Source organism: Typopeltis vanoorti, chromosome 24, assembly GCF_054136105.1.
Source record: "Typopeltis vanoorti isolate ZY-2024b chromosome 24, IOZ_Tvanoo_1.0, whole genome shotgun sequence".
NCBI lineage: Eukaryota > Metazoa > Arthropoda > Arachnida > Uropygi > Thelyphonidae > Typopeltis > Typopeltis vanoorti.
The window spans coordinates 74,594,626-74,621,429 of NC_143572.1; the positions used below are offsets into that span (position 1 = coordinate 74,594,626).

General features: G+C 34.8%; 1 protein-coding gene across 8 annotated transcripts in view; it reads left to right on the plus strand.

Moving 5' to 3' along the window:
- ctrip (E3 ubiquitin-protein ligase ctrip) overlaps positions 1 to 26,804 on the plus strand; it is an 817,513-nt gene that overhangs the window by 301,191 nt on the left and 489,518 nt on the right. For all 8 annotated transcript variants that reach the window (XM_090413730.1, XM_090413731.1, XM_090413729.1 and 5 more), the window contains one exon: positions 9,750 to 9,833. In XM_090413730.1, coding sequence (XP_090269856.1) covers positions 9,750 to 9,833 — 84 coding nt within the window. The remainder of the gene's footprint in view (positions 1 to 9,749; positions 9,834 to 26,804) is intronic.

Below are 26,804 nucleotides of genomic sequence, written 5' to 3' on the forward strand. Positions count from 1 at the left end.
GCACCAGTAGGACTTTAGGAGAAAGAATAGCTTCCTGCTTTGTCCTCATTTACTGTTTGCTCTGCCTGTGTGCATGTGTTCCTGTTGAAAATGGCAACGTGATGTTTCAGAAATATTGGATTTGTATTAAAAAGTTATTTTAATGTATATCCTAGTCTACGTTGTTATTTCCCTAAATATTTAGTAATAAGAATGATTTGAAAGGAGATAAATTTGATATCAGAGAGGATGTGAAGGAATTATTAGAGGTAGTGAAAGAAAAGAGTGACAGAGTTAGGCTAGTGAGTCTGTTGCCATGGTGGAGGGCCATAATTGCAAATGACTTTATGCGCAGGTTATGCAGACAGTGTGGTGTGGAGTGAGTTTGATGGGCGAAAGGATTTGTACAAGATGGATAGCTTACATTTGAATGGATTTGGTGTGCAAAGACTGGAAAAAGTATCACTGAGTGAAGTGAGAGTGGATGTGCACAATCAGGGAAACTAGAACTATTAAAGAGGGGAGGAATTGGATATGCAGACATCAGTGAGGCAGTCTAGTGTAAGAATGTGAATAATATGCCCGAGCTAGTACGAAGGACAACAAATCAGAATGGGATAGTTAGTATGACGCATCAAGATAGGGGTGGGACAAATGGACCTCTGCATTTCATGTATACTAATGCCAGAAGTATGAGGAACAAGAAGAAGAATTTTTGGCCTTGGTTGGCACTTCCAGGCCACAGGTTATTCGCATTAGTGAAACATGGCTGACGGAAGATGATATAGTTAATTGGATAGAATGTGTAGGGTATAGCGTGTTCAGGAGGGACAGAGAGAATAAAATGGGGGGAGGAAGTGTTATTGATGATAGCTGATGAACTGCAACCAAGGAGAATAGAAATTGTATTGCAGGATAGTGAAAAGAACTCATTTGAGGCCATTTGGTGTGAGATTGCGACTAACGGAACAAAATGTACAGTTGGGTGCTGCTATAGACCAGGTGATGGAATAGGTGGTGGAGATAGTATGCATAGGCAAATTGATGAAATGAGTGGAAGGAGGGTAATTATTATGGGGGATTTCAACTATGGTAACATTGATTGGAAGGAGGAGAGGACACATGTGAGGAAGGAACTGGATTTTCTTCAGTTACTGAGGGATAACTATCTGAGACAGCATGTAATGGAAAATAATAGGGGTTAGAGAGTGCTTGACCTAGTAATAGCATGTTGGAATTTGATTGTAATGAATATGACTATGTTGCCACCTATTGGTGAGACTGATCATAGGTTTTTGACCTGGGAGGTGGCTAAATGTGTGAAATTTTCGATTAAGACAGGGTGCACGTGGAATTACCATGCTGGCAAATATGACAAGCTTGGGAGTTTGCTTGGTTCAGTGCCATGGCATGTAAAACTGCAAGGGCTGGATGTTGATAGGGCATGGTAAATGTTCAAGGAGCATTTGCAGGAGGTTATGGCTGACTGTATACCTAGAGTCCGAATAGTAAATCAAGTAAGGGTTAAATGGATGAATAACACCATTAAACTTGAGTTGCAAAAAAAGAAACAACCGTGGAAGGAATTTAATAAGAAAGGTGACCTGCAGGCACATGAACGGTATACGGTATAAAGCGCACGGTAGATGGGTAACGAGTATGGTGAGAAAAGCAAAAACAGATTATGAAAGCCATGCAAGCTAAAGAGAATCCCAAACAGTTTTTTTGATATGTTGCTAGTAAAAGAAAAACTGTACACAGCAGAATGATTTTAAGGAACGTTGATGGTAGGGAGGTCACTGAATCAGCCGATGTAGTGGAATTACTGAGTGAGCACTTTGCAAGAGTATATCATCCAGGTGGTGAGGTAGAAGGAATGAAGGAACCATTAGTTTATATGGGAATTATGGTGAATGAAGTGGAGGTGAATAGTCTATTACAGAACCTTAATGTGAATACATCTGTGGGATTGTATGGTATATCAGCACTTGTCTTACGTGAAGCAGCTAAAAATTGTCAGTGCCCTTGACCTTATTGTTTAATATGAGTCTTAGGTCTGGTTTAGTCCTGATGGGATGGAAAGAGGGGAAAATGGTTCCCCTGCATAAAGGAGGATCCAAGACTACTGTTGCAAATTACCGACCGATCAGCATACCAAGAGTCATTATCAAGGTCTTGGAGAAAGTAGTCAAGGGAAAAATACAGGAATGGATTGATGAAAATGAGATACTGTATTGGGTACAGCATGGTTTTGTGAAGGGTAGATCATGCCTCAGTAACCTGCTCAGGTTTTATAACACAGTGACGGCTGAACTGGATGTAACGGGTTTACAGTGATACTGCTGGACCTGGTTAAGGACTTTGACAGGATACCACATGGAAGTCTAATCCGTAAACTGTAACATATGGGAATGGATATAGGGTTGGTGAGATGGATAGGTGGGTGGTTGATGGAGAGATACCAGAGAGTAGTTTACTCAGGAGTAGAGTCCAAAAGACGGCCTGTGAGCTGCAGGACTCTGTTCTTGGACCACTGCTGTTTATTTTGTTCATTAATGATATACTGAAGGAACTGAGAGGAACGGTTCATTTGTTCACTGATGATGCTAAGTTGGGTAGGGCAATGGTGCGTGCAGAAGATGTCAAAATTTTGTAGGATGATTTGGATAGATTGGAGGTCTGGGCTAAGGAGAATGGATGTCACTTTAATGTGACAAAATGTAAGGTTATGCATTTTGGGGTGAAAAGATTAGCAGCAGTATATCACATTGGTGAAACTGTACTCCAGGAGGTTGATGAGGCCAGAGTCTTGGGATTGTTGGTGGATAGGGAGTTGAAGTTTAGGGGACACATCACAAAAGTGGCTTAATTAGCTCATCAAATCATTTTGATGCTGAAGAATGATTGGTTGGTTGGCAGAAAAGGAGAGATATGATTGAGACATTCAAATTGCTGAAGGGTTTCTATAGGATTAATTCAGAGGATATTTCTGAGAACAGGACTGGTGGTGGGAGGACTAGGGGACATCCATGGAAGCTGGGCAAAACTGTAGTTAGTAAGGATGTTAGAGCAGGGTTTATTACTTTTAGACTGGTGAATGAGTGGAATAAGCTGCCAGAGTCTGTTGTGGGTGCTATGACAGGGAATGAGTTCAAGGCAAAGTATGATAGATACCGTGTGAATGTCGAATAGTTGTGATAGACATGATGTTTAGGGCCTCCCTCGATGACTCTAAGGACTTCTTGGTGTCACCCATATTAATAATAATGAAGCTTGGTGAAGAACAAGCTGGATTCAGGCCAAATAGAGGCTGTCAGGATCAGATCTTCACTTTACGACAAATAGTCGAGAAAGCATGGGAATATAACAAAGATCTGTATTTAAGTTTTGTCGATTTGGAAAAGGCATATGACAAGGTGCCAAGAGAGAAGCTATTCAATACGCTACAGTTATATGGTGTCAATGGAGCATTATATCAAGCAATACTTAGTCTTTATTTGAGTTGTAAGTCAGCAGGAAGTACAGGAAGATGGTTTAATGTTAAATCTGGTGCGAGACAAGGATGTACGTTATCCCCTCTGCTATTCATTATCTATATGGATCACATGAAGGAAAGTGGTATTAAACCTGATATCAAAATTGGAGATGTTAAAGTCAGCTCTTTGCTTTATGCGGACGATGTTATACTTCTAAATAAATCAGCTACAAGTCTGCAAGATTCTCTGACTAAATTGAATAGCTGTTGTAATAGATATGGTATGAAGGTCAGCAATAAAAAGACAAAGACAATGAAAATAGGAAGAATCATTGAAAATGTCAACTGTGTTGTGAATGGAGAACCTGTGGAACAAGTAAAATATTTCAGCTACTTAGGCACGATTTTTAGTAATGATGGTAAATTAAATATCGAAATAGACAACAGAATCAACAAAGCTGGAATGGTAGGAAATCGATTGAATAAATTCATATGGAATAAGAGAGAAATTAGTCGGAACAGTAAATTAGCTGTATAGAAGGCAGTGTTCAAACCAGTTTTAGGTTATGAATCTGAGAGCTGGGTCAGAAGTAAAACACTTGACCAAAGACTAGAGACCACGGATATGAGAGTCCTGAGAAAGATTAGAGGATTGAATAGATGGCAATATCATATTAAAAACGAGGATATTAGAAAAGATCTTGACTTTGTCAGGATTCAGGAATTACTTAACAGAGCTAATCTCAGGTGGTATGGTCACTTAAACAGAGTGAGTGAGGAAAAATTAGTAAAACAAGTGTTCTCTGCCAGGTTGGCAGGAAAACAATCCAGAGGAAAACCAAGATATAGGTGGATTGATATGGTACAAAGTGCCTTAGACGATAGAAATATAAGATCTGATAATGTTGGAGTCTTGACAAATAACAGGCTGATTTGGAGGAAAATTGTAGATAGGAAGTTAGTAATTATGTAAATGTTTCATGTAGCAATATCATATCCTGTACATCCTTTGAAGGTACATGGGCATTAATTTTATGATGATGATACCTTGAATAGAAAACTTTCATTTTGAGTGGAAGTAGATCTAATTGTTAATAGTGCATGGAACAGAATTTTTGGATTTGGTGTCAGTATACATGTTGCTTCATATAAATTCATTTTACTTTTTAATGTTGAAGTTATTATTATTCCTGACACCTCCAAGGAGTTCGAAGACTCATCGCGGGAGGACTCCTACAGCTGTCTGAACCACTACACCGAACCTCTACTATGAATCATCTCCATCAACGCCATCTACCGGCCACCACAACTAGTATTTTTTGTCTGTAAATTGCGTGTGTTCTGAAGGGCCGATTTGTCTGTATGCGGGTTGAAAAACTCAAGTTTCTAGGAGAAAAAACCCTTCTACCTCTATATGAGATCGGCTTACTCACCTTCGATTGAAATCGTGCAGATAAAGATTCCTCTCGTTGCGACGAGAATCGAACTTAGGCCCATTCCAGTCGAAGGGCACAATGTACCGTCGTTCTTCCAATTGCACTACCGAGGCCCTTATATTTGTTTTTGTTTGATTGAATTGGATTTGATTTTTTAATCAAAATGAATGCAATTTACAGACAAAAAATATTGTTGTTGGTGATGATGGGCAATAGATAGCGTTGTAGTTGGAGAATTAAGTAGTAGTGGAGAGGAAGAGATATATTACGAGGTAGTGTGCCCTCCCACAATTTATTTTTATTTATTCATATGGAGTTTCCTCCCTTTTCTTCCCCGTCCCTATTGGGGCGAGTTGAGCCCCGTCATGGGGGTTAAGTATTTATGGCTATAGATCCGTGTGTGTGTGTGTTCACGGGGCCGGTTTTCCTGCTTGCGGGATGAAAAACCCTAGATAAAGTGGGGCTAAAAAACCCTGTTGTCCACGCCCAAGACTGGCTAACCTGGCTATGGCTAAGGAAGATCCTTAAGCTTTTCATGTCGGTGACGGGAATCGAACTCAGAACACTCCTATATGGTTGCGAAGTGCAAAGCCACTAGGCTAACCGTGCGGACTCCTCCCACAATGAGTCCTTGTGACTCCCTGGAGGTGTCACATAATAATAATATATCTCTTGCTAGCTTTGTTTTTAATTCTCTAGTTTTGCATAATTTTCATTATTCAAAATTGGAGAATTAGAAGTTTATAATTTCATATTTCTTGTAATTTGTATTGTGCTCTGTTGCAAACTCTTCTACTGAAGTACATTTTTTTCTTCATCATCGCACTTTTCATGGATTTAGCCGAGAGTGGCCTGTTCTGGCCTTAGCAGTTATTGTTGATGCACGTTTGAGGACATCCTGGTTTTCTTTTTCCTTATGTTTGTAATTTATTACTTGTTTTAGTAATCTTTCTGTTTTCATTCTTGCAATGTGTTCCGTTTATTTATGTATATTTTTTATTTTTTTCTATTAGTGTTTCCTGGTTTAATTCTTTGATAATTTCTTCATTTCTTTTGTGATTGAATAGAGTATATTTTGCAGTTTTTCTCATAAACTTCATTTCAGCTGTTATCAATCTTTTTGTTTATTGTCTAGATTTCACTTCCATACAATAAGATTGGTAGGGCTAATGTATTGTATACGTTTAGTCTGGTTTGTTTTTGAACTTGGTTAGGTTTAAATATAGAGTTAATCACACCTGTTTTTTTTTAAATATTTTGCAATTTTTTGGTTTATGTCTTTTTCATATGTAATCATAAATCCTAGGTAGTTAAATGACCTGTTCTAAAATCTTGTTATCTATTACTGTTCTAGTTCTTATTGGATCTTGCCCTTTAAAGGCAATTGTTTTTTTTTTTTTATTATTCTGTTGATATTATCATTCAGTAATCTTTGGCTATTTCATTTAAATTTAAAATATCTATCTGTAAGTTATCTTCAGAATTTGTGATTATTATTTGATCATCAGCAAAAAGGAAAGTGTTTAAGGTCACGAAAGAAGAAAGTTTAATACCTTAATATTTTTATTTCATTTAAATAAATATTAAAAAGAGTTGCTGAAAGGGTCTGACTCCTTGATTTTTCTCTCTTGGATATGATAGTTCATAATTTAATCGTAATTGTATTTGATTATTTTCATATATACTTATGATAGATTTCAGAATATTATTTGGTATTTGTCTTTCTTTTAATATGTTAAATAAAATACTTCTTTTAACTTTTATTAAATGCTTTTTCAAAGTCGATAAATGTAATATGTGTTTCTAAATTTCTATTCTCTTCTTTTCTCTATTATTAATTGTTGGTAAAATACTGGGTCTACCCATAATCGTCCTTTTCTAAATCCATTTAGTACTTCTAAAATAAAGCTTTCAGAATATTTTATTAGTTTGTTATTTAAAATTCTGCTGTATATTTTATAACAGGAATTTAGAATACTTCTACCACTATAATTTTTAGGGTAATTTCTACTACCATTTTTAAAAATAGGGATTGCTATTGCATTTTTCCATTCTGTTGGTGGGTTACTTGTTGAATAGATATTATTTAAAAATAATAGGAGTCTTTCTTTGAACCTTATACCTGCATATTTATATAATTCTGAATCTAATTTATCTTCAAGTGTGTTTTCATTTCTTGTTTCTTTCAGGCTGATTTCTAATTCTTGTTTAGTTATTTCATTTTCATTAAATGTTTGAGAGTTACCTTTTTTAAAATATTTATCTGTCCATAATTCTATATAGAAATTTAGAATTTCCTCTAATTTCAATTTAGTGTTTACTTTTATGCTTTCTCTAGTATCTGTACTTAAATGTTTGAAAATCTTATATACATTGGGTTTTATTTTATATAAATAATGTTCTAAATTAGAAACAAATTTGTTCCATGATTGTTTTTTTTTTCTCTGACTTCTCTTTTAGCTATGACTCTTATTCCTTTATATTCTATTTCATTTTGTAATCTTTTGCTGTTTAACCATTTGTTTCTTTTTTTATTTTGATTATTGAATTTTTTGTTCTTTCCTAAGCTTTCATTCGCTGTTTTCTTTAGTGTCGTTTTTATATTAAGCCATTCTCTTTCTGCTTCTTCATTTATTTTATCTAAATATTGGCTAATTCTTTGTTCATATAGCAGTTTTATATTTGCCATTTAATAATTTGTTTTATAAAAAAAAAAGTTTTAATTTTTTTTCTTCTGTTATTTGTAGCCATTTAGGTGATAATCCTAATTTTATTTTAACAAGGAAGTGGTCACATATTTCATATTCTCTGTGGACTCTAACATCTATAGAAAACTTTGTCTTTTCATTTAAGATAAAGTAATCTGATATTGATTTCCATCCTCTTGCTGCCCAAGTATATTTATGTATGTCTTTATGTTTATAGAAGAATCCATTATTTTAAGATTATAAAGTACAAAGTCAATAAAATTTTTACCATTCCTGTTTAGAGTATGTTCTCCATATATTCCTATGTTATTATTACTTTTCGTGTTTCCAATTCTTGCACTTAAGTCTTCTGCTAATATTGCATAATCATTTTTATTTATTTTATTATATATATATATTTTGTAATTGATTATAAAATTCAATATTATCATCTTCTCTTCTTTCTTCTGGGGCATATAAATCAATTATTGTTAAATAATCTTATCTATTTTTATTCTAGCTTCTATTATTTGTTCATTCCATAATTTATAATATTTTAACCATTTTGAATGTGAATTATGGATCCAAATCATAATACCTGCTTGTGCTCTTTGGTCTCTGTTGACTCTAATATGTATTACATTAACATTTTCATTTCTGATGGTTCCTTTTTAATTTTAATTTTTATTTTAGTGATTACTGCTATTTGATCAATCTAATATTTGATCTAATTCTATTTCTTTATATGCTATTCCTCTTACATTCCATTTTTTACTATATGTATTATATTTTGTCATTTCCATTTTCGTTTTACTTTTTCCCTTCCAGAGTCATTTTCTCAAGATTCATTTCGAATAACTTTTTCTGTTGGCTTACCAATCAATGTATTGATTTCTTAGATCATATAATTTCATTTTTATTTGCCATAACACAAAAATTCTTAACCTTGTTTAAACAGTAAGTAATACTAAGGCTTTATCTCTACATTTAAGAAGGTGCTGTTTAGTTTCAATAGCTTCTTTCTCAATACCAAATTTTATTTTTCCAAATTATGAAAGAAGAATCTAAAAATTTCTTCACTTTTTTTAATAGATATGTGATGAGTTTTAAACAAGATTGAAAAAACTATTTTCACTCTTTATTATTATGTTTTGTAAAATGGAATTTCTTGTTAGAGTATAGTTAAGCAATTTAACAATTTTCTTATGCTATATATTGAAGAGTAAATATCATCATGTAAAGCTCCTATACATAAAATGATGGATAGAAATGTGAAGTTCAAAGGACACAGCAAAATTGCAAATATAACTGAAGAGGATAATTGTGATGGTGAAATGAACCTTAATACTATATGTAAGGATAAGGAGGTCATTTTGCCTCTTTACAAAGCCTTTATAAGACTTCATCTGGACCCATGTGCAGATATGGTCTCATGGGTTCCAAGAGGATAAAGAAGCTGTAGAAAAGGTGCAGAGAAGATTATGGAATGTAGGTGAGGACAGATTGAGATTATGTGGACTACAGATTGATAAAGAGGGAAAAGAAAGGTGATATGCTAGAGGTCTGTAAACTTCTGAATGGGTGTTATAGGATATTGTCTGATGAAATTTTTTTTATTATGCGGAGAGAATACAAGGGCATCCATGGAAGTTTCTTCATTGTTAAGAAAATGTAAGAGCTATATTTTTGTCTGGCAGAGCAGTGAGTGAGTGGAATAGTTTTCCTCTTGAAATGGCAAGTGGATTTTGTGAATGAGTTTAAGGGGGAAGTGAAGAGGAAGCAAAATAATATATTTGGGACATTTTTCATTATTTTCAAACTTCCTTAATGCTAATTAATTGGATTTAATGCTTCAAATTTGGCAGGCTAGATTCTGTTGAATATCTATTGAATAAAAGTGATGGACCAAATAATTTTCAGCTTAGAACCATGGTTAAAATGAGATGAAGTTTGGTCTTAATATCCCTTGTAAAAAGTACACATAACTCATGGTACTTGGCTTATTGCTGTGGTTTTCATTTGAATCGTGTTGTGTGAAAACTAGGAGTTATGTAATTTACTCGATATATAGACCCGTATAATGTTACTTGTTTTGTTGTGAATGTTAGGTTAGGAAAAAAAAAATTAGTAACTTGTTTTGCATCCTTGTTAAATTGAAGTTTGTCCTTTCAGTTTCTAGTGGAATGAACATAGCAACGGGTATGGCAGCTATTGGAGACAGTGAATCAGATGATAATGAAATGGGACGTTTACAAGGTAAATACCTAGAATTATGCTGTAATTCTGTGAAATGTAACTGGTTGTGTAACAGTACAACCAGAACTGGATTTGAAAAATGCATACTTAAACAAATATTTTTATCCAGATATTAGCTTTTTGAAGATATTAACTTGGTTTCTTGAAACAGCTCTGAAATTTGTATTCTAGTACCACAAGTATTGGTTTGAAATATTTCTCTGAAATGCACTATTCATTTTTATTATAAAGTTATTTCATTTTCCAGAAACTGGAACCATTTTTTATTTTAAATGGATAAAGAAACGTTAGAAACTTGACAAAGAATTGGCATTTGGGAGTTGCATTGTGTGGGACCATACTTTAGCATATTTATTATATTTTCTTAGAGTTACTGGTAAACATAATGTTATGTATGCCAGCCATCTTAACTCTGATTCTATAAGGACAAAATAAGCTGAATTTATTAAACTGCTGATATTTTTGTCATATTCAAGAATTGCATCTTTCCCACTCATAATGTGAAAATTGTAATTTACTGATTGAATAGATCTTGTATGTGATTAAAACTGTAGCAATTGTTATGACAAGATCATAAGAGAGAGAACCTGATTCCTGGATACTGAGGAGGCAATACTTATGTGTTTATGTCAGTAGAGATTGTGGATTCCACACAGGAAAAGTTGTATTGAATTATCATGTTAGTCCCTGCTCTAAATATCAAACATAGCATTTTTTCCCCCAAGCTCGTGATAAGCAGGGTTTTGTTATTGCATCAGGCTTTGGAAATCATTTTCAACTTTATTAACTAAGCTATCACAGCATCAAGGATGATGTCAAGAGAGCCCCCAGGGTACTGCATCACACAGTTTGGGAACCACTGTCTGTTATCTTATCTCAACAATGTATCAAAAGTCCAGTGTTTATATACATACACAAATTGATATGATGAATAGACACAGTGAATAGGAGTTTAAGGTCCTTAAGTCAACTTTGGAAAACAAGAATTATTCACAAAGACACTTCCTTTTTTCATTCCTGTACTGTTATAGTCTTGTGCATTGGCTTCTGTCTGTGCTGTCTTTCTTGACACTATTTCATGTGTTATAAAGACCATTGACACTTCAGATTTACGAAATGTTGGCATGTGGGAAGAGACTGTTGCTTTATGTATGAACATGCCATTGTAAAAATTTCACACGTTTTGCTTATTATGTATGTTTTTTAGTTTTATATATACTTAGTGAAAATTTTATTTAATGAGGAATAGCTTTCCTTATATGATAAAGTAATCTTAAAGTGTGTGTGTTCGCCTTTAGTAATGCATTATACACTTAGTGTTACCAGAGCCACTGTCTGGTTAAGCGGTAATGATATTAAAGGAGACTTAAATGTAATTAAGTAGTAAACTTACTTACTGTATGTTGTAATCCTTAGGGAATGATACAGAAATGTTGTATGTATGTTTAAAATGGTGTTTGTATGTCATTATTACTGTACAACTTGCAAGTACTGTAGTAACGGCAGCCATTTTGTCGCTTGAGTTTTGATTTGAATTTCAATAATGGACATGCGTGTTAGTTGTTTTTAGAATGGCTGTTGCTGGTTAGCAAGAATACTAGCCAGTAAAGAGTAGTTAAGTAGGGAAGGAGAGCCTGAAAGATCTAATAAACTACTGAGTCAAGTTCTCTAATCTCTGGAAAGTTTTTTTATATGCATATTTAATTACCCTCCAAGGATATGGAACTCTGAAGTTAATAATTGAAGGACAGTATAATGTATCAGGCCTTCATATATGAGAAGCAAATTCCAAGGAGCAATATGGAATCTGTAGTACAAGTCCTTGTATTGGAACTGCTCGATTAATGTATTTCTTTTGTGTGAGTGATTATTCTTTATACTTCTTACTTCAGAAAATGAAAGATAGATGCATTAAGGAAACTGCTTGATGCATCTATCTTAGATGCATAAACAAACTAGAAGACAATATTCAAGTATAAAGGAATTTAAGAGATAAGATGTGATCAGACAATGAGTGAGTAATAATTAAGGGAAAGATAAATATAGAACAGTGATAAAATAGATACTGCAAAGGATTTTACAGTTTTGAAGTATCTTTTGCAGTCAGTTTGTTTTGTATAGTGTTTAATGTTATCTCTCAGTATGTTATTGAATTTAACTGTGAGAGTGATTGTGGGAAATTATTACTGAACTCAAATTGAGTAATTCTTAGAATGGCTATGTAATTATTTTATGCCTTAAGAAGTTGGAAATTAATTTAGTACTTTTAATTTTATAAATCATGTGAGATCTCCTTAGACGTAGTAAAGTACGAAGAATTTATCTGTTTGTATATACGGTATGGTGCAAAAAAAAAGTACTGAATAACTGCAACAATATGTTATGGAGTAAATAGGTTTATTAACAAAGAAATGTATGTTTACACATATGTACATCCACACCTACCTATCGGTGGAATCTTGGTCAAATGAAGCATTAATGATGGTTGATTATGTGCTTGAAATGATCATCTTGTCTTTCAAGACAGGTTTTCAGTGATCTTGGAGAACAAGGATCGGGACACCTCCTGGACATAATCGTGTAATTTTATCCCTTAGTTCATCTAGGTTTGAAGATCGGTCATGGTGAAATACCCATTCCTTCAACATATCCCTTCCCCCTCAAAAAAAAAAAAAAAAAAGGCACCAAGTGATGTGAGATCGGGAAAGCGTGAAGGGTATGGGAATTCTGTGAACCATAAAATGAGCCCTCCTGGGGAAGTGTTATGATAAATCGGCTCTAGAGCCATATGATGTGTGACAGGTTGCTTCATTCTGTTGGAATACCTGTGCATGAAATGGAATATTTGGCTTGGACCATTTGCTCTGCCAACTCCATATGAATGAAAATAAATCTCAACAATAAATGTATTTTCTTCCAATGTCAACCATTGCTACAGCTAAATGTAATGGCGTGGACTCTACACTTGCTTTTCTATTAATATGCTTAATATGCATGCAGTTGAATGGCATACCTCATAGCATGTGTACTGAAGGGGCATGGAAGTTCAGTACTGTCCCCCCCCCACACACACACACTATACCATGTTATTGTTTTTATATATTAGAGCTTCATTCTTTAAAATACACATTGATCCTTGAAATCAATGCACCATCATGGATACGAAGTTGAACCATTCTGTCCAACTAAAATAAAATTATAATAGGTGTTATCTTACTCCACAACTAACTATTAATATGTATATAGGTGTGGATTAACATAGAAGGAGCAGTCCAGTTCCCTTTGTAATAATATCTCGATCCTTTAATTTTAATATTATTGATGTTATTTTGTTGTTTATTATTATTTAATGTCGGACTGCTCGTTTGTAATGTCCTTTTCACATCAGTCATAATATCGAGTTTATTGTCGTTGCTTGAGCTAGTTCTTCATGCACAAAACTTGTAATTATTCTTAATCCTTTTAATCTATAATTTTACTTCCCCCTCCTCTCAAGGTCATAAGTATGCTATTTCATGTGCCCGAAGTTAGACATAAGAAAAGCTTCTGGCTGGAACTAATTCCTTTATCTACCTTGCTGTAATTTTTTTTGCATTGATCCTTACAAATTTATTTTTTGTTTCGACTGCACCATTAAGGATCTCGTAAAAGAATTGTTTTTCTTACCCTTACATGCAAGTGAAACATTCAGCTAAGAAAATTATCTCTTAGATTAACTTTAGTTCAAGCAACTCCTAAATCTTATCAGTCAGTCTTGGCTATTGCTATTCTCAGCACACACACAGGTTCTATATTTTTATGAGACAGTGCATTGGTAAGACAAGATCAGGCAAACTATTAACAAAACAAACATGTTTATTCATTCTAAGACAAATAAATTACAAAATTTAAACTGCATATATCACGTGTCTGGTTCTGACTAATTCAACTAGATAATAATGGAGACAATACAAATCATGTGTCTAATTCTCCACACGATCATATAAGCACTTTCACTTAAGCTTTAAGACAAAGACAATATATATTCACTTAACTTTTCAGACATGTGGATAGACCTAAACACACATTAACTTAACTCAAGCTATAAACAGAAAAAGCTAAGATAACTTAATCTACATTCAATTTTTTGCATTACACAACATAAGCAATTTCCTTAGAACTCTATATACTGCTTATTCACATTCAAACAGAAGTATGGCTTTCCAACTTCGCTACTGCTTTCTATGTTAATAGACAATAGAACCAACATTCGTCGATTAAATTTCACAATCTAGGAATTTTACATAAATCATCTTACTTACAATCTTGCCAGCTTATTACGTATAGTCCTAGATCCTAAGGTATACTGGCATGTTCCACTTGCGATCAAGTACTAGTTTATGACAGCAATTATACAGCACACATGTAGATCATCGAACAATCATACGGTAGGACATCTCGAAAGGACCGTCTTTGCTGCTGTCTAACTTCCCATCATCATCGGAACTGCTTGCTGGCAGGAATGTGACTCTCCCTGTCCTCGGAAAAAGCTTGGCACAGGAGCAACCTCGAAGCGAGAGCCTTTGGCCCCTCAATCTCTGCCTTTTATCTTACTCCCCTGACATTGGACCTTCTTCAAATTAAGTCCCCCGGATTTGCTGGAGAGTTTTTTCTTCCCTACCCATGCTATAGTTGAGTTTTGGCAGGAAAACTCTTAATCCGGTGACCTTCGCTATTTTTGCTAGCCTTAGGTCTATTTGTCTAATCCTGTCTGAGCTTATTTTCTGTTTTTTTACAATTCTAATGGTTGTTATAATCCTAACAATTTGTTACCAGATTTCATACAGCAAAGTGAGTTATTACATTAATTTAATTTCAAGTATTTCATGTAAATTTTATTTCCCATGTAAAATCGACATAGAAAAAATTTACTTCTAATTTTTCTCTATACAAGATTTTACACCTTCCTTCAAAATATAACACCATCACTTGTTTGTTATGAGTCAGTAGCATGGGCAAAGTCTGTCACCTCTAAGCTGCTCCTTTTCTCTCACAGTTCTGCTTTCCTGTTTTTTTCTGCTTTAATTCATTCTCTTTTTCTAGCACCTAGAAAGCTCTGTAATACAATTACAGTACGTGAATTTTGATTTTGGTAGAACTCGGGCATAGGTATGTCCAGCTTCTATGGTTGGGTTAATACCAGTTACCCAGCTCCATATCCACCCTATTTAGTTTGTGTAACAAAGTTCTATTTGGTATCTTTTTTTTTGTCTCGGCAAAATTTAACAATATTGTGTAGCTATTCTTTTTATCCAGTTCAGCTATCACTTGTAGGTTGAAATTGTTAGGAAACACATCATGAGAAAGTCTGTTCCAGAGAACAGAGGTAGATAGAATAAATGAGGAAGATGAGAAGCAGATTCTATGAGTTTGCAGTTGTACTGTAAAGGGATGTTGGACAGCAGAGCTGCTCTTTGTACAGAAAGGCTTAGGTTTTGTTCATTATCCATAATAAAGCTTAACGGTATAACTGTAACACCAAGGGGGGGGGGGAAATACATTTTTAAACTTGCTAATATTTCGCTGGTGTTCTATCCCTCATCAAAAGAGCACAATGAAACTCTGACAGGCACACAGCACTAAACCAAGTGATTGTAGAAAGTTTAAAATTTACATCTTGCCCTCCATTGGTCAGATAACTACAGAGTTAATTTAGAGAAGTGTGACTATTAGGTCTTAAAAAGATAATCTTGCAGATCTTTGTTAATTAATGCAGCATTTTGTTGAGGTTGGGAGAGTGCTCATTGCTAATGCTGATTTAGTGCTGTAAGCCTGTCACAGTTCCATTGTGTTCTGATGATGCTGGGTAGAAAACAAGTGAAATATTATTGAGTTTTTAATAATTTTTTTTTTTTTGAAAAATTTGTGGAGATAGTTATACTGTTAAGCTTTATAATGAGCAGTGTGCTCTTGTTTTAACAGACCTAACAGCAAGTGGAGGAATGATGTTTACAAATTCACTGGAACAGTGACCATGGAAGTGCCTGGGTAGAAGAGAGACAGAGCTAAAACATTGCATCTGTTATATAGAGGTTGGAGTGAAACTGTGAGGGAAGTAATCTTCGAGTAGAATTGCTCTTCTCTGGTTGGCATCAAGAATTTTTAAGGAGGTTTTAGGTGCACCACTCCGAGTAGAATTGCTCTTCTCTGGTTGGCATCAAGAATTTTTAAGGAGGTTTTAGGTGCACCACTCCAAATCTGTGTACGGTATTCTAAGGATGGACAGATTTGGAATTTATGTGGGATTCGTAGCTTTTTGAGCAGAAAAGAATGCCTAGTTTTTTAGAAGCTGAGGAAGCTTTTGATGTGATGTGTTTGTGCCAAGACAGTTTGGAGGTAAATGTCAATCTAAGAAGCGAGTTCATCCTGTCTGGTGATATATTACTGAGGATGAGAAAAAGTGAACTGATATCTCTTCTTCAAGAGAAAAGGAAGAACTGCATTTTTGTGGCATTGAAGGTGGTGACCAAGCTATCCTCAAGCCACCAAAGCATCATATGGAGATCAGTTTAAGCACTGGTTGCAGATGATATTTATGTAAGGGATGACTGGGAACTATATGGTTTGTCAAAGGTGTAGGATGAGTGAAGAGTGCTATCATCAGCAAAGCTATGAATGAGATTTGTAGTGATTAAGAGTAAATCATTTATGTATAAGAGGAAAGAGGGTAGGTGAGAACCAGTCATGTCGTTGCCCATTTTGGTTGGGTGTGCTGTCGTAGCTTATTTAACCCTCACTACAAAATTGACGTCAGTTTGACCAAATTATTTCATTTTTATCGATGTATGAAAGTTTTGAGTGTAGAGCACATCAGTGCTCATCTTAATTGGTCCAATGCAATTAATTGTAGGATAACTCTGAACACTAATTTATCAATAATTGTAACTAAATCTGCACAGAATGGGGGACAATGTGTTTGTTTTGAGATACTATACATTACAAAACAATAATGTAGGAGAATGATATATTTGGTTGGTATATTTGAATTACTCAAAGGTATAAAATTTGGAAGTGGAGGATGAGGCTTGCCTCCTTCGACTACAATACTGTTTCCCATTGTAAACATGGGCAAAAAAGTTGTTATAAATTTATTGAAAATTATATATTAAAAACTTGCCTACCATATGAGTTCATACTTCATGCACACAAAGCAGATGAAACTCAGAAAACAAACAGCAACTCATGACAAATGACAATGTTCAATTGGGTTGGTTGACATAATAACCAATCACACCCTCTAGGTGCAATTGTCTCAGAGTCACCCTGCCTCACCTTCTGAGCAGTTTAAAACTACTAGAATGCTAAGAATTTGACCTGCCACCATCGGTACATCTTTTCAAAGGGTTCAAAGGTGTACTTTGAATGCACACCCACGCTATTAACGTGAGTGTGATTAGAATGTTTACCTGTTGAAAAGTGCCCTCTCCATGAAACAGTATATGGTGTTTACTTTTAGGAATCACTGGAAGTCCAGAAATTAGGGGTCTTTTTGTATAATAATATAATATAGCTATTCAGTGGATGAGCACCACACACCTAGCATATCCTGAATATTCGTCCCTGGTGAGGACGAATTTCTGAAGTACTCCTGCATTGATGGCAAAGCTGGAAGAGAGGATATCATCCACCATAACATGCAGTGAACAAAGAGAAAGCTGACTATCCAGTTACAGAGGGTGGCAGGCAGATTGAAGGAAGGAAGTTTGCAGAGTAGTTTAAAAGCCTTGAAAATGTCAAGGGCAACAGTGTTATATATCTTTCCTTCCTCTTTATTATATATATACATTATATATATATATATAATGTTCCACTACTCACTCACACACAGTTATTTCCCTTCTATCCTTTGACAAACTAAAATTCAGGCCGCTCTTAAGTTTAGTCATGTGTAATTCTTTCACTTATAAGGGCTTTGTCTAAGTATGGGACAAGGCCTTAAAATCTACCCTCTGAGACAGTCTGCCTGTTAAATATTGACGAATTTATATTTTGCTGCACCAGCCAATATATAGGATAGATGAGACTCTTATCCAAGGTGGCTCTCTCTCAGAGTAATACACAGTAATAAACTTTCTAACACTAATTCAACTAATCTCAATTCGCTTTGTCTTTGCATGCAGTCGTGGTCTAAAAAATCAACTTATATTCATATATCTCTCCCAGCTAGGTTTGATAATAATTTTATGAGTGGCTATTTGAATTCACAAGTCAGGCTAGATTCAGGCGAATGCTATAAAACATATTTATTTAGGTTTAAAAGATATACATGAGAAAATTAAAGTACATGGTTAACATAATCACTTTCCTAGTAAAATTCTGATATCATTACTAACACAAGAATACATGCATAATAACTAGATCCCCAGAGTATTTCTATAAACATACAAACTTCAGGCTTAATTTAACATTATCTTCAATCATTCTCTGGTCTCTACACATATCTCCATAATATATCTCAGTTATCTTAAACACAGATCCCTTCTGGGAGACATTGTTCAAAACAGGGAGAGGTCACTGCCAAATTGGGATAATCTCTAAAGTTCTCTACAGCATGTCCATACACAAATCAGCCTATAGAATTCACACAAATGTTTAATAGGAATTCAGATACTTTAACATTTTTACGTTACTATCCCATGGAATGACTTTCTGTTCTATAATCAGCCTTGTCTGGACATCAAGGCACCTCTTTGTTCTGTGATTCTCCAGGTCACTTACGATAACAGCACGGCCTGGTTCCCCAAGTCGATAAGGCGATGTGCCGCTCTGGACTTTCTCTGGTACCGCAGGCACACATCTAGATTACCGGTCACTCTATATGAGATAGCTAACCTTTCCTCACAAACATCGATAGGCCTTTTATGACTTCTACGGCTGACCCGGAAACTTCACGTTGGCGGAGAGCGCTGGCCAATCCATGAGCGCAGGAAACAGGAACCCAAAAAGCATCGTGTGTGGGGAGCTTGACCCTTATATTCTTCCCCCTTTTTTCTCGGAGATTCTCGCGCTTGGCTACGTTTTTTACGTCACAGCACTCATCCACATGCGCTGGCGCTCTTCTGAGAATGCGTTCTCGTTTCGTTTCCTTATAATTTCTCTTTCCCTTAGGCCATATGCTATTCTAGACGGCTAAAGTGTGACCCTTGGACTTTGGCTTACATTCAGTTTGCATTCATACAATACATAAATTGGGATACTCTAATTAAATTATAATCTTATATAAATTTCTCTTTTTGACTCTGTACAAACAGGTTAAATCTCACATTTCTTATGCTAATATTTCTTCAGTTTTGCCTTAAATTATAATGTACAATTTTATTTCCTTGCCAAAGCACAACGTTCTCTGCTTACAATCAAAGATAGTTTTTCCTGAATAGAATTAATCTTTTGTCCCAATTTTTGATTATTCAGGACACAACAACAGCGCACATTTCTCCGAATCTTTCTGTGGCATGTGCTCAGTAGTGAGTGATGGTATCATATGATATCAGCCGTGGATGTGGGTTGGCCGAATTCATACTAGTGGTTGCTGATTAACTGGTGAACCTCTAGGTAATGAAGTTGACCATTGATAGCTTTCTCCATTTTTTGGAGAATATAAACCCAAGAATCAAATTTACCCTGGAAGTAGAAAATAACAATTGTCTTCCTTTTCTGGATGTTCTCATTCAACATCAACCCCAATGGTAGTCTACAGTTCTCAGTATATGGAAAACCAACTCAAACCGGTAAATACATTGATTCTAACCCACCTCAAGAAAAAAATTTCCAGAATTTGGATTTCGTTAAAGGACTTTCAGAAAAAAATAGCAAGATTGCTCTGACAGATTAACTTAGTACAGTTCACAAACTTATACCTTACCTCACCTAAAGAGAGATCCACCTTTTTCTCATCCTGGAGAATCCCCTTTCCCCTTTACAGAATCCCCCTCCTCTTATGACTTATTATAGAACTGGTTGTTCTACACAAATTTGTCTTGAAGAACATCAGGAATACATTTCACTTAAAGAACCCAACAAATCGGGTGTAGCAAGCCACACATTATCTACTAAACACAGGATTCATTGGAACAAAACCAAAGTTTTACACAAAAGTTATTTTCTTCTGGAATGACTGTTCAAGGAAAGCTGTGAAGCACACATTCACAACCCACACTTGAACAAAACTGATTGCCTAAAACTTTCTTAATTTTAGGAAGTTCATCATAATCAAATTCCTGACATATACCCTCAGGAGGTATACAGGATCTTATGATAGTAGTACATGAACAGTTACATCATTACTAACTTCCTATCAATGATTTTCCTCCAGATTAGCCTGTTATATGTCAACATTCCAATATTATCAGATCATATATTTCTGTCTTCTAAGCCACTTTTTACTATATCAATCCACCTACACCTTAGTTTTTCTCTGGCCTTTCTCCTGCCATCCTGGCAGGAGAAAGGATAATACCACCTGAGATTAGCTCTGGTGACACATTCCTGAATGCTAACAATGTCAGGTTCTTTCCTAATATCCTCATTTTTAATATGATACAGCTATGATACCATCTGTTCAGTACCCTAATCTTTGTCAGGACTTATATCTGTAGTCTCCAATCTTTAATCAAGAGTTATTTCTAACCACAGTTCTCATATCGTAAGTTAAAATTGGTTTGAACACTGTCTTGTATACAGCTAATTTAGTGTTTTGATTAAACTCTCTCCCTCATTCTTATGCTGGTCTGGTTGGCCGAGTGGTTAGCGTATCCACTCTCCAGCCAAAAGGCTGTGGGTTGGAATCCTGCCGTGGTCATGGATGTTTGTGATTGTCTGTGGAAATACTAGTGGTGGCGGGCAGTAGGTCATGTTTGTGTGGATGGTGGTCGTTGTGGTTGGTGGAATTGAGTTGGTGCCCTCCCTCGATGAGTCTTTGGATTCCCTGGAAGTGTCATATAATAATAATAATTCCATATAAATTTATTCATTTGATTTCCTACCATACCAGCTGTGCTAATTCTGGTGTCTGTTTCCAAATTTAATTTGCCATCTTCACTAAAAAGTGTTCCTCAATAGCTGAAATGTTTTACCTGTTCTATACGTTCTCCATTCAGGATGCAGTAGTTTTTAATGTGTTTGCCTATTTTCATTGTCTCTGTCTTTTTAATGTTGATTTTCATATCATTATTACAACAGCATTTGGTCAAGGAATCTTGCATACTTTCCTGGGAAGTTATGTTGACTAATACTCGCCATTCGTGTGTTCCTTAATTTCTAATTAATTTGTTTATATTTAAAAATAATTTATTAACTAAATTATTTTATTGTAATTTATTTTGGATATCTCTAAATGCAGATGGAACTATTCTTCTGCAGCTGATAGTGCACATAATATCACATATTTTCAACTGAATTGGTCAATTTTTTTTTACTTTCTATAATTATATTAATAATGGCTATGAAACTTAGCGGAATAAAGACATTTAAATTAAACATCATTCCAGTAATAATATTTTATGATTAATTCTTCCGCTTATGTCTTGATTTTTTTAAAAAAAGTAGTACAGTGGGAACAAAAATCAAACAACAATGAAAGTACCATAGAGAATGGAATATTTGTATACTGTTGCAAGACAGGTAAAAAATGATGCTATTTGGATCAAATGTGTGTGTATTTGTAATGCAATATTAAGAAGTATAGTTTTTGGTAATAATTTTCCCGAGTTTTAGCATGGGAAGTCTATCATTAAGGTTGAGATTGGGACACTGTAGAGAACTTAAGCAATTTATATCATCTACTAATGAAAGAACTTAATGTTCTAGCTAGAGGTCATAAAAATTGAAGGGATAGCCACGTGCTTTGCAATTTCTCACATTCTTACCAACTTCTCTTGGAACAGTTGGGATAAAATATGCCTACTTTTGATCCAAACCTTCCTAATGGCTTCACCATCTGGATGTTGTTTTTGCTATATGGAATAAATTACTTACAAAAAAATTAATAACCTTCATCACAGAATCAAATTCACTATGGAGGTGGGATTATATCCTTCCTAGGTGTCTTTATAAAAAAGGATTTAGAGGGTTCTTTATCAACATCTGTTTATTGCAGACCTTCCTTTTTAGGTTAGTATATTCATCACATTTCTGCTCACCATTCCTTACAGACGTATGGTATTATTAAATGCCTCCTTTCAAGAGTTCATATAATTTGTTCCTCATTTGAATACTTCAGAAATTTCTATCATCAAAGAAACTACTATTCACTTACAACTCCAAAACAGTCAAGAAAATTATCAACCATTTTTCTCCAGCCTCTATTAGAAGAGATGACTCACATAAATTCTCCATCTCTTGCATTGAAGGTATTTCAGAACATATTTCTCATATCTTCAAAGAAGTTTAATTCAAGCCAGTTAATTCCATTACCTCTGTGTTATCATCTACAAAAGATAAAATTCGCTCTCTACTGCTACCTGGAGTATGTTCAGTTTTATGAAACTGCCGGTTCTTCGATTTCATACAAACAGTCCAGTCTGTTTCTAAATGCATCTCTGAACATAAGTCCTTCAAGAAATGTAACAAATATGGGATTACAAATACTAGCCACAGGATTCTCCAGAATTGCAAACATCTTTTTAATGAAAGTGCCGAAATCCTGCATCTCTTTTATCTTGACCTTAATGATAGACTCCATGTCCAAATGGGAATTTATTAACAATAACTATACTTAGTATTATTATATTGGTTATTATTAGGAACTATAGTTCCTAATAATAACCAATTTTATATGATTTTTGTTTATTTTTTTTTTTAGTATCTTTTTCACTTATGCATGTGTGTGCACATATGCATCTCATTTGATCTTAACAGTATAGTTTTAACTTTGCTGCCAACTGTAAGAAAAGATTACATCCTCCACAAAAATACTACATGGAATATGGTTTGTGATATGTGCACCAAAATATCTGTACTATAATTAACTGTCAGTTAATTGTTTAACCATAAGTAATGTAATTTAACCATGTGTAACTATTTCAAAACACACATTGCACGCACACAAATTCTCCATTTGCACAGTAGATTGGTTCCAGAAAAAAAAACGTGTAAAAAAAAAAAAAAAAAGAATACAGTGCATATGAAGAAATAGAAAAATGGTTCCAGATGTGAAAACCTGATACGAACAATAACATGAAAATCATTGAATAAAACTCTATTTAATTTTAATGGAATATTTTTTATTTTAAATAGTTATTGAAAGTATATACATATGTATCTTTCTGAAAGAAAATAGCTTGTCAGTAATAAAACAAATTCAAAATGGCCCAAATACATATGGTTAATAGTTAAATATTATTTGCCATCACTTTCTGATAGCACATTTTGTGTAAGACTGAAATTATTTTACTTCATCACTTAACACTTTGGCCATCCTGTTCATACTGCGATGCCGAAATGTTTTCTTCAGTAAAAGGAACTAATTTCCAGTAATTCTGAAGGTTTTTTTCCCCACAAACTCTGTAATTAATTGTTGAGATCCTGTTTTGACTAGATCTTTGTATAATTCTTCATATTGCACCATACATGACTTCAGTTCATGCTTAAACTGTTCAGCTCATTCAGTATTTGGATCATGTGTAAGAAAATGACTTGGCAATTTACTCTCTATTTGAAGCCCTTCTTTAATAATTAATCCTACCATGAATGGAATCTCTCCTTCATCATTATCATCACTTTTTTCTTTTTCATTGAGATTCTCAAGGACAGCTTCTGTTATTTCATCATCACTAACAGCTTTGTCAACCATCAATTCTTCAATATCTGCAGACGAAAAATCATCACATCCTTCTCTGGTCTATGCGTATCACCACATACACCTTCTCCGGGGGTATGTGTATCACCGGTTGGGAACCAATGATATGCATACCCCTGGAGGGTACGTGCTGGGCTGTTCAGGGGTGCACAAAAAGTAATCAGTAATGGCAGAAAAACAAGTAAAGTAAACTATTTTACGTTAAGATAGGCACTGAACAAAAGTGTCAGTATTTAAAAACAGCTATTTTAGAAACAAGAGATAAGAAATGGGTTTAAAAGAGGTATGCAGGTGGAAAAAGGTTGGGAACCACTGTTCTAGAACAAAACATTGATGTAACCATTCATTAAACATTTCTTTTGTAACCCAACCTTTTTTGTTTGCCTTTCAGTGCACTTGGTAACGTTAAGATCCGCACCTTTCATTGCCCGCGGTCTTAGGCGTCGATTAATGAGCAATGGTTTCAATATACAATCTCCTGAAGCATTGCTGCAAAATAATAGTCATGTGATCCTTAGCTGCTTTAAAGCCACCAACACTTTTTTGTGATTTCGCTATATAACTTCAACTTGGCAATTTTTTTGCAAAAAAGGCTGATCTCATCTGCGTTCCAAACTTGATCAGGAGTGTAGCCACCATTTTCAGTAATTTTGGACAGTTTTGAAAGAAATTCCTTAGCTGCCTGCTCATCTGCAGATGCAGCTTCTCCTTTTATTTTTACATTATGAAGCATTTTTCTTTTGAGAAATTTTGTAAGCCAACCTGTGCTTGCAGAAAAATCGCAGTTGTTGTTTGTTGTTGGCTCTTTTTCCTGAATCTGTTTTGTACATCCTTTCTGTTTGACTTTTCCATTAAAAGGTATGCCTTTTTGTCTTCTATCCACATCACTAGGGCCTTTTCTGTCTTCACTTTTATAATGTCTCTCATATACAATGACAACTTAGTACCTAATTTTGTTCTATAAAGAATAGATTTTCTAATAGCCTCTTCATTTTTCTTAATCGTACGGTAGCTTCATTCAATCCAATATATTTCCCTAAGGATGTTGAACCTTCTCCAGCTGCTAAACGATCTAAAATTTGAATCTTAATTTCTAAAGAAATAGTCTTTATTTTCTTCTTCTAACTGAATTATCTGACGTTGTGATTAATGGGGTGATGTTAACGAAAATAGTCGGCTGCTGGAAGAAATCCTGAAACACACCCCAACTCACCATCACCAGAGTTCAAGATTGGTACTATCAACATAAGAAGACTGAATGGCAAAGAAATGGAGCTAGCTGAGGAATTAGATAAATACCAGATCAACATAATAGGGGTGACTAAAACAATCTTAATGTTGAATACTATGGCTACTCCTTCTTTTCCATGACAATCAAGGAAAAGAAGGAGTAGCCATAGTATTCAACACTAAATATGTGGCTAATCTTCTTGAATGGCAAGCAATATCAAGTAGAGTGATGTGGGCAAATTTCAGAATGGGAAACTGGACAATGAGACTTATTTGTCCCTGTGGTCCGACACAAGGTTCTAAGGTAGAAACAGAGGAATTTTTTGAGGCTTTAGAGAAAGCAACTGACACAATAAAAATGAAAAGTTTGTCATTGTTAGGGATCTCAAGAGTAGGAAATGATTGTGAGACATACAGAAATATTTTGGAAAAATTTGAGGAAAAGAGCAAAGATAATAATAATGGCAAATACCTGTTGGATTTCTGCTCAGGACATGGACTGGTTATTACTAACACAATGTTCCAACATAAAAATCTGCACCAATTCATGTGGAAAGAAGAGGCAAGAAATAAAAGTCTCATTGACTATGTTATTGTTGATAGTGATGTTTTCTCTCTGGTGCAGGATAGTAGAGTGTACAGAGGATTTGAAATTGGAAGTGATCACTATTTATTCTTGAGCAGGATAAAATTGAATTTCATATTGAAAAGAATAACATGTAAGAAAGTTTTAAAGCAAATAAAAGTTGAGCAGCTCTCAGATGTGAACTGTAGATTAAAATACACAAAGATTATTGAAGAAAAAATGAAAGAGTTTGAGAACAGGAATCAAACCTTGGAGATTCAGTGGCAAACTCTGAAGAAAACATTGATTGATTCAGCCAGAGAGGCATGTGGTGAGGTTGTCTGCAAGGATAGAAAAATCAGAACTCCATGGTGGACACAGGAAGTTAAAGAGGCAGTGAAGGAAAAGAAGACAGCATATGAAAAGTTCCTTGCAAATAAGTTGGCCTGTTCTCTTAGAGAATAAAGAGACAAATGTAAGAAAGCTAAACAATCTGTAAAACTAGCTAAACAAAAGTCGTGGGAAGACTTTGGTAAGAATATACAAATTAAATATCAAGTAGGTGGCAAAATATTCTGGAGGCTGTTGAAAGAGTTGAGAAATGGAAGAAAGAGTGCTGTTAAAGGAATTAGAGACTGGAGAAAAAGATATCCTTGAAGTATGGAGTAAGTACTTCGAAAAATTGTTGAATAAAAAAATCAGTGACAGCACAGTAGTAAACAAACACTCAACAGGCATGTAATCAGAAATATGTATTCGTACTTGAAGTAGAAAAAGCTATCAAAAGCCTGAAATGTGGAATGGCAGTAGGAGTAGATGATATTCGACCTTTGACCAGAAATGCTCAAGTATGGAGGTATAAAAGTCTTACAGTGGCTACACACTGCATAGTTCAGAAGACCTGGATTCAGGGATGAATTCCAGAAGATTGGAGTAGAGCTTTCGTAGTATACATATATAAAAAAGGAAATGAAACTGAATGTGAGAATTACAGAGGTATTTCCTTACTGAGTGTTCTTTGTAAGATTTATGCAAGTATACTTGAGAAACAGTTGAGAAAGATTGTGGAATGGAAGCTTGGTGAAGAACAAGCTGCATTCAGGCCAAATAGAGGCTGTCAGGATCAGATTTTCACTTTACGACAAATAGTTGAGAAAGCATGGAAATATAACAAAGATTTGTATTTAAGTTTTGGAGATCTAGAAAAGGCATATGACAAGGTGCCAAGAGAGAAGTTATTCAAAACACTACAGTTATATGGTGTTAATGGAACATTATATCAAGCAATACTTTCTTTTTATTTGAGTTGTAAGTCAGCAGTTAGAATTGAAGGAAGTACAGG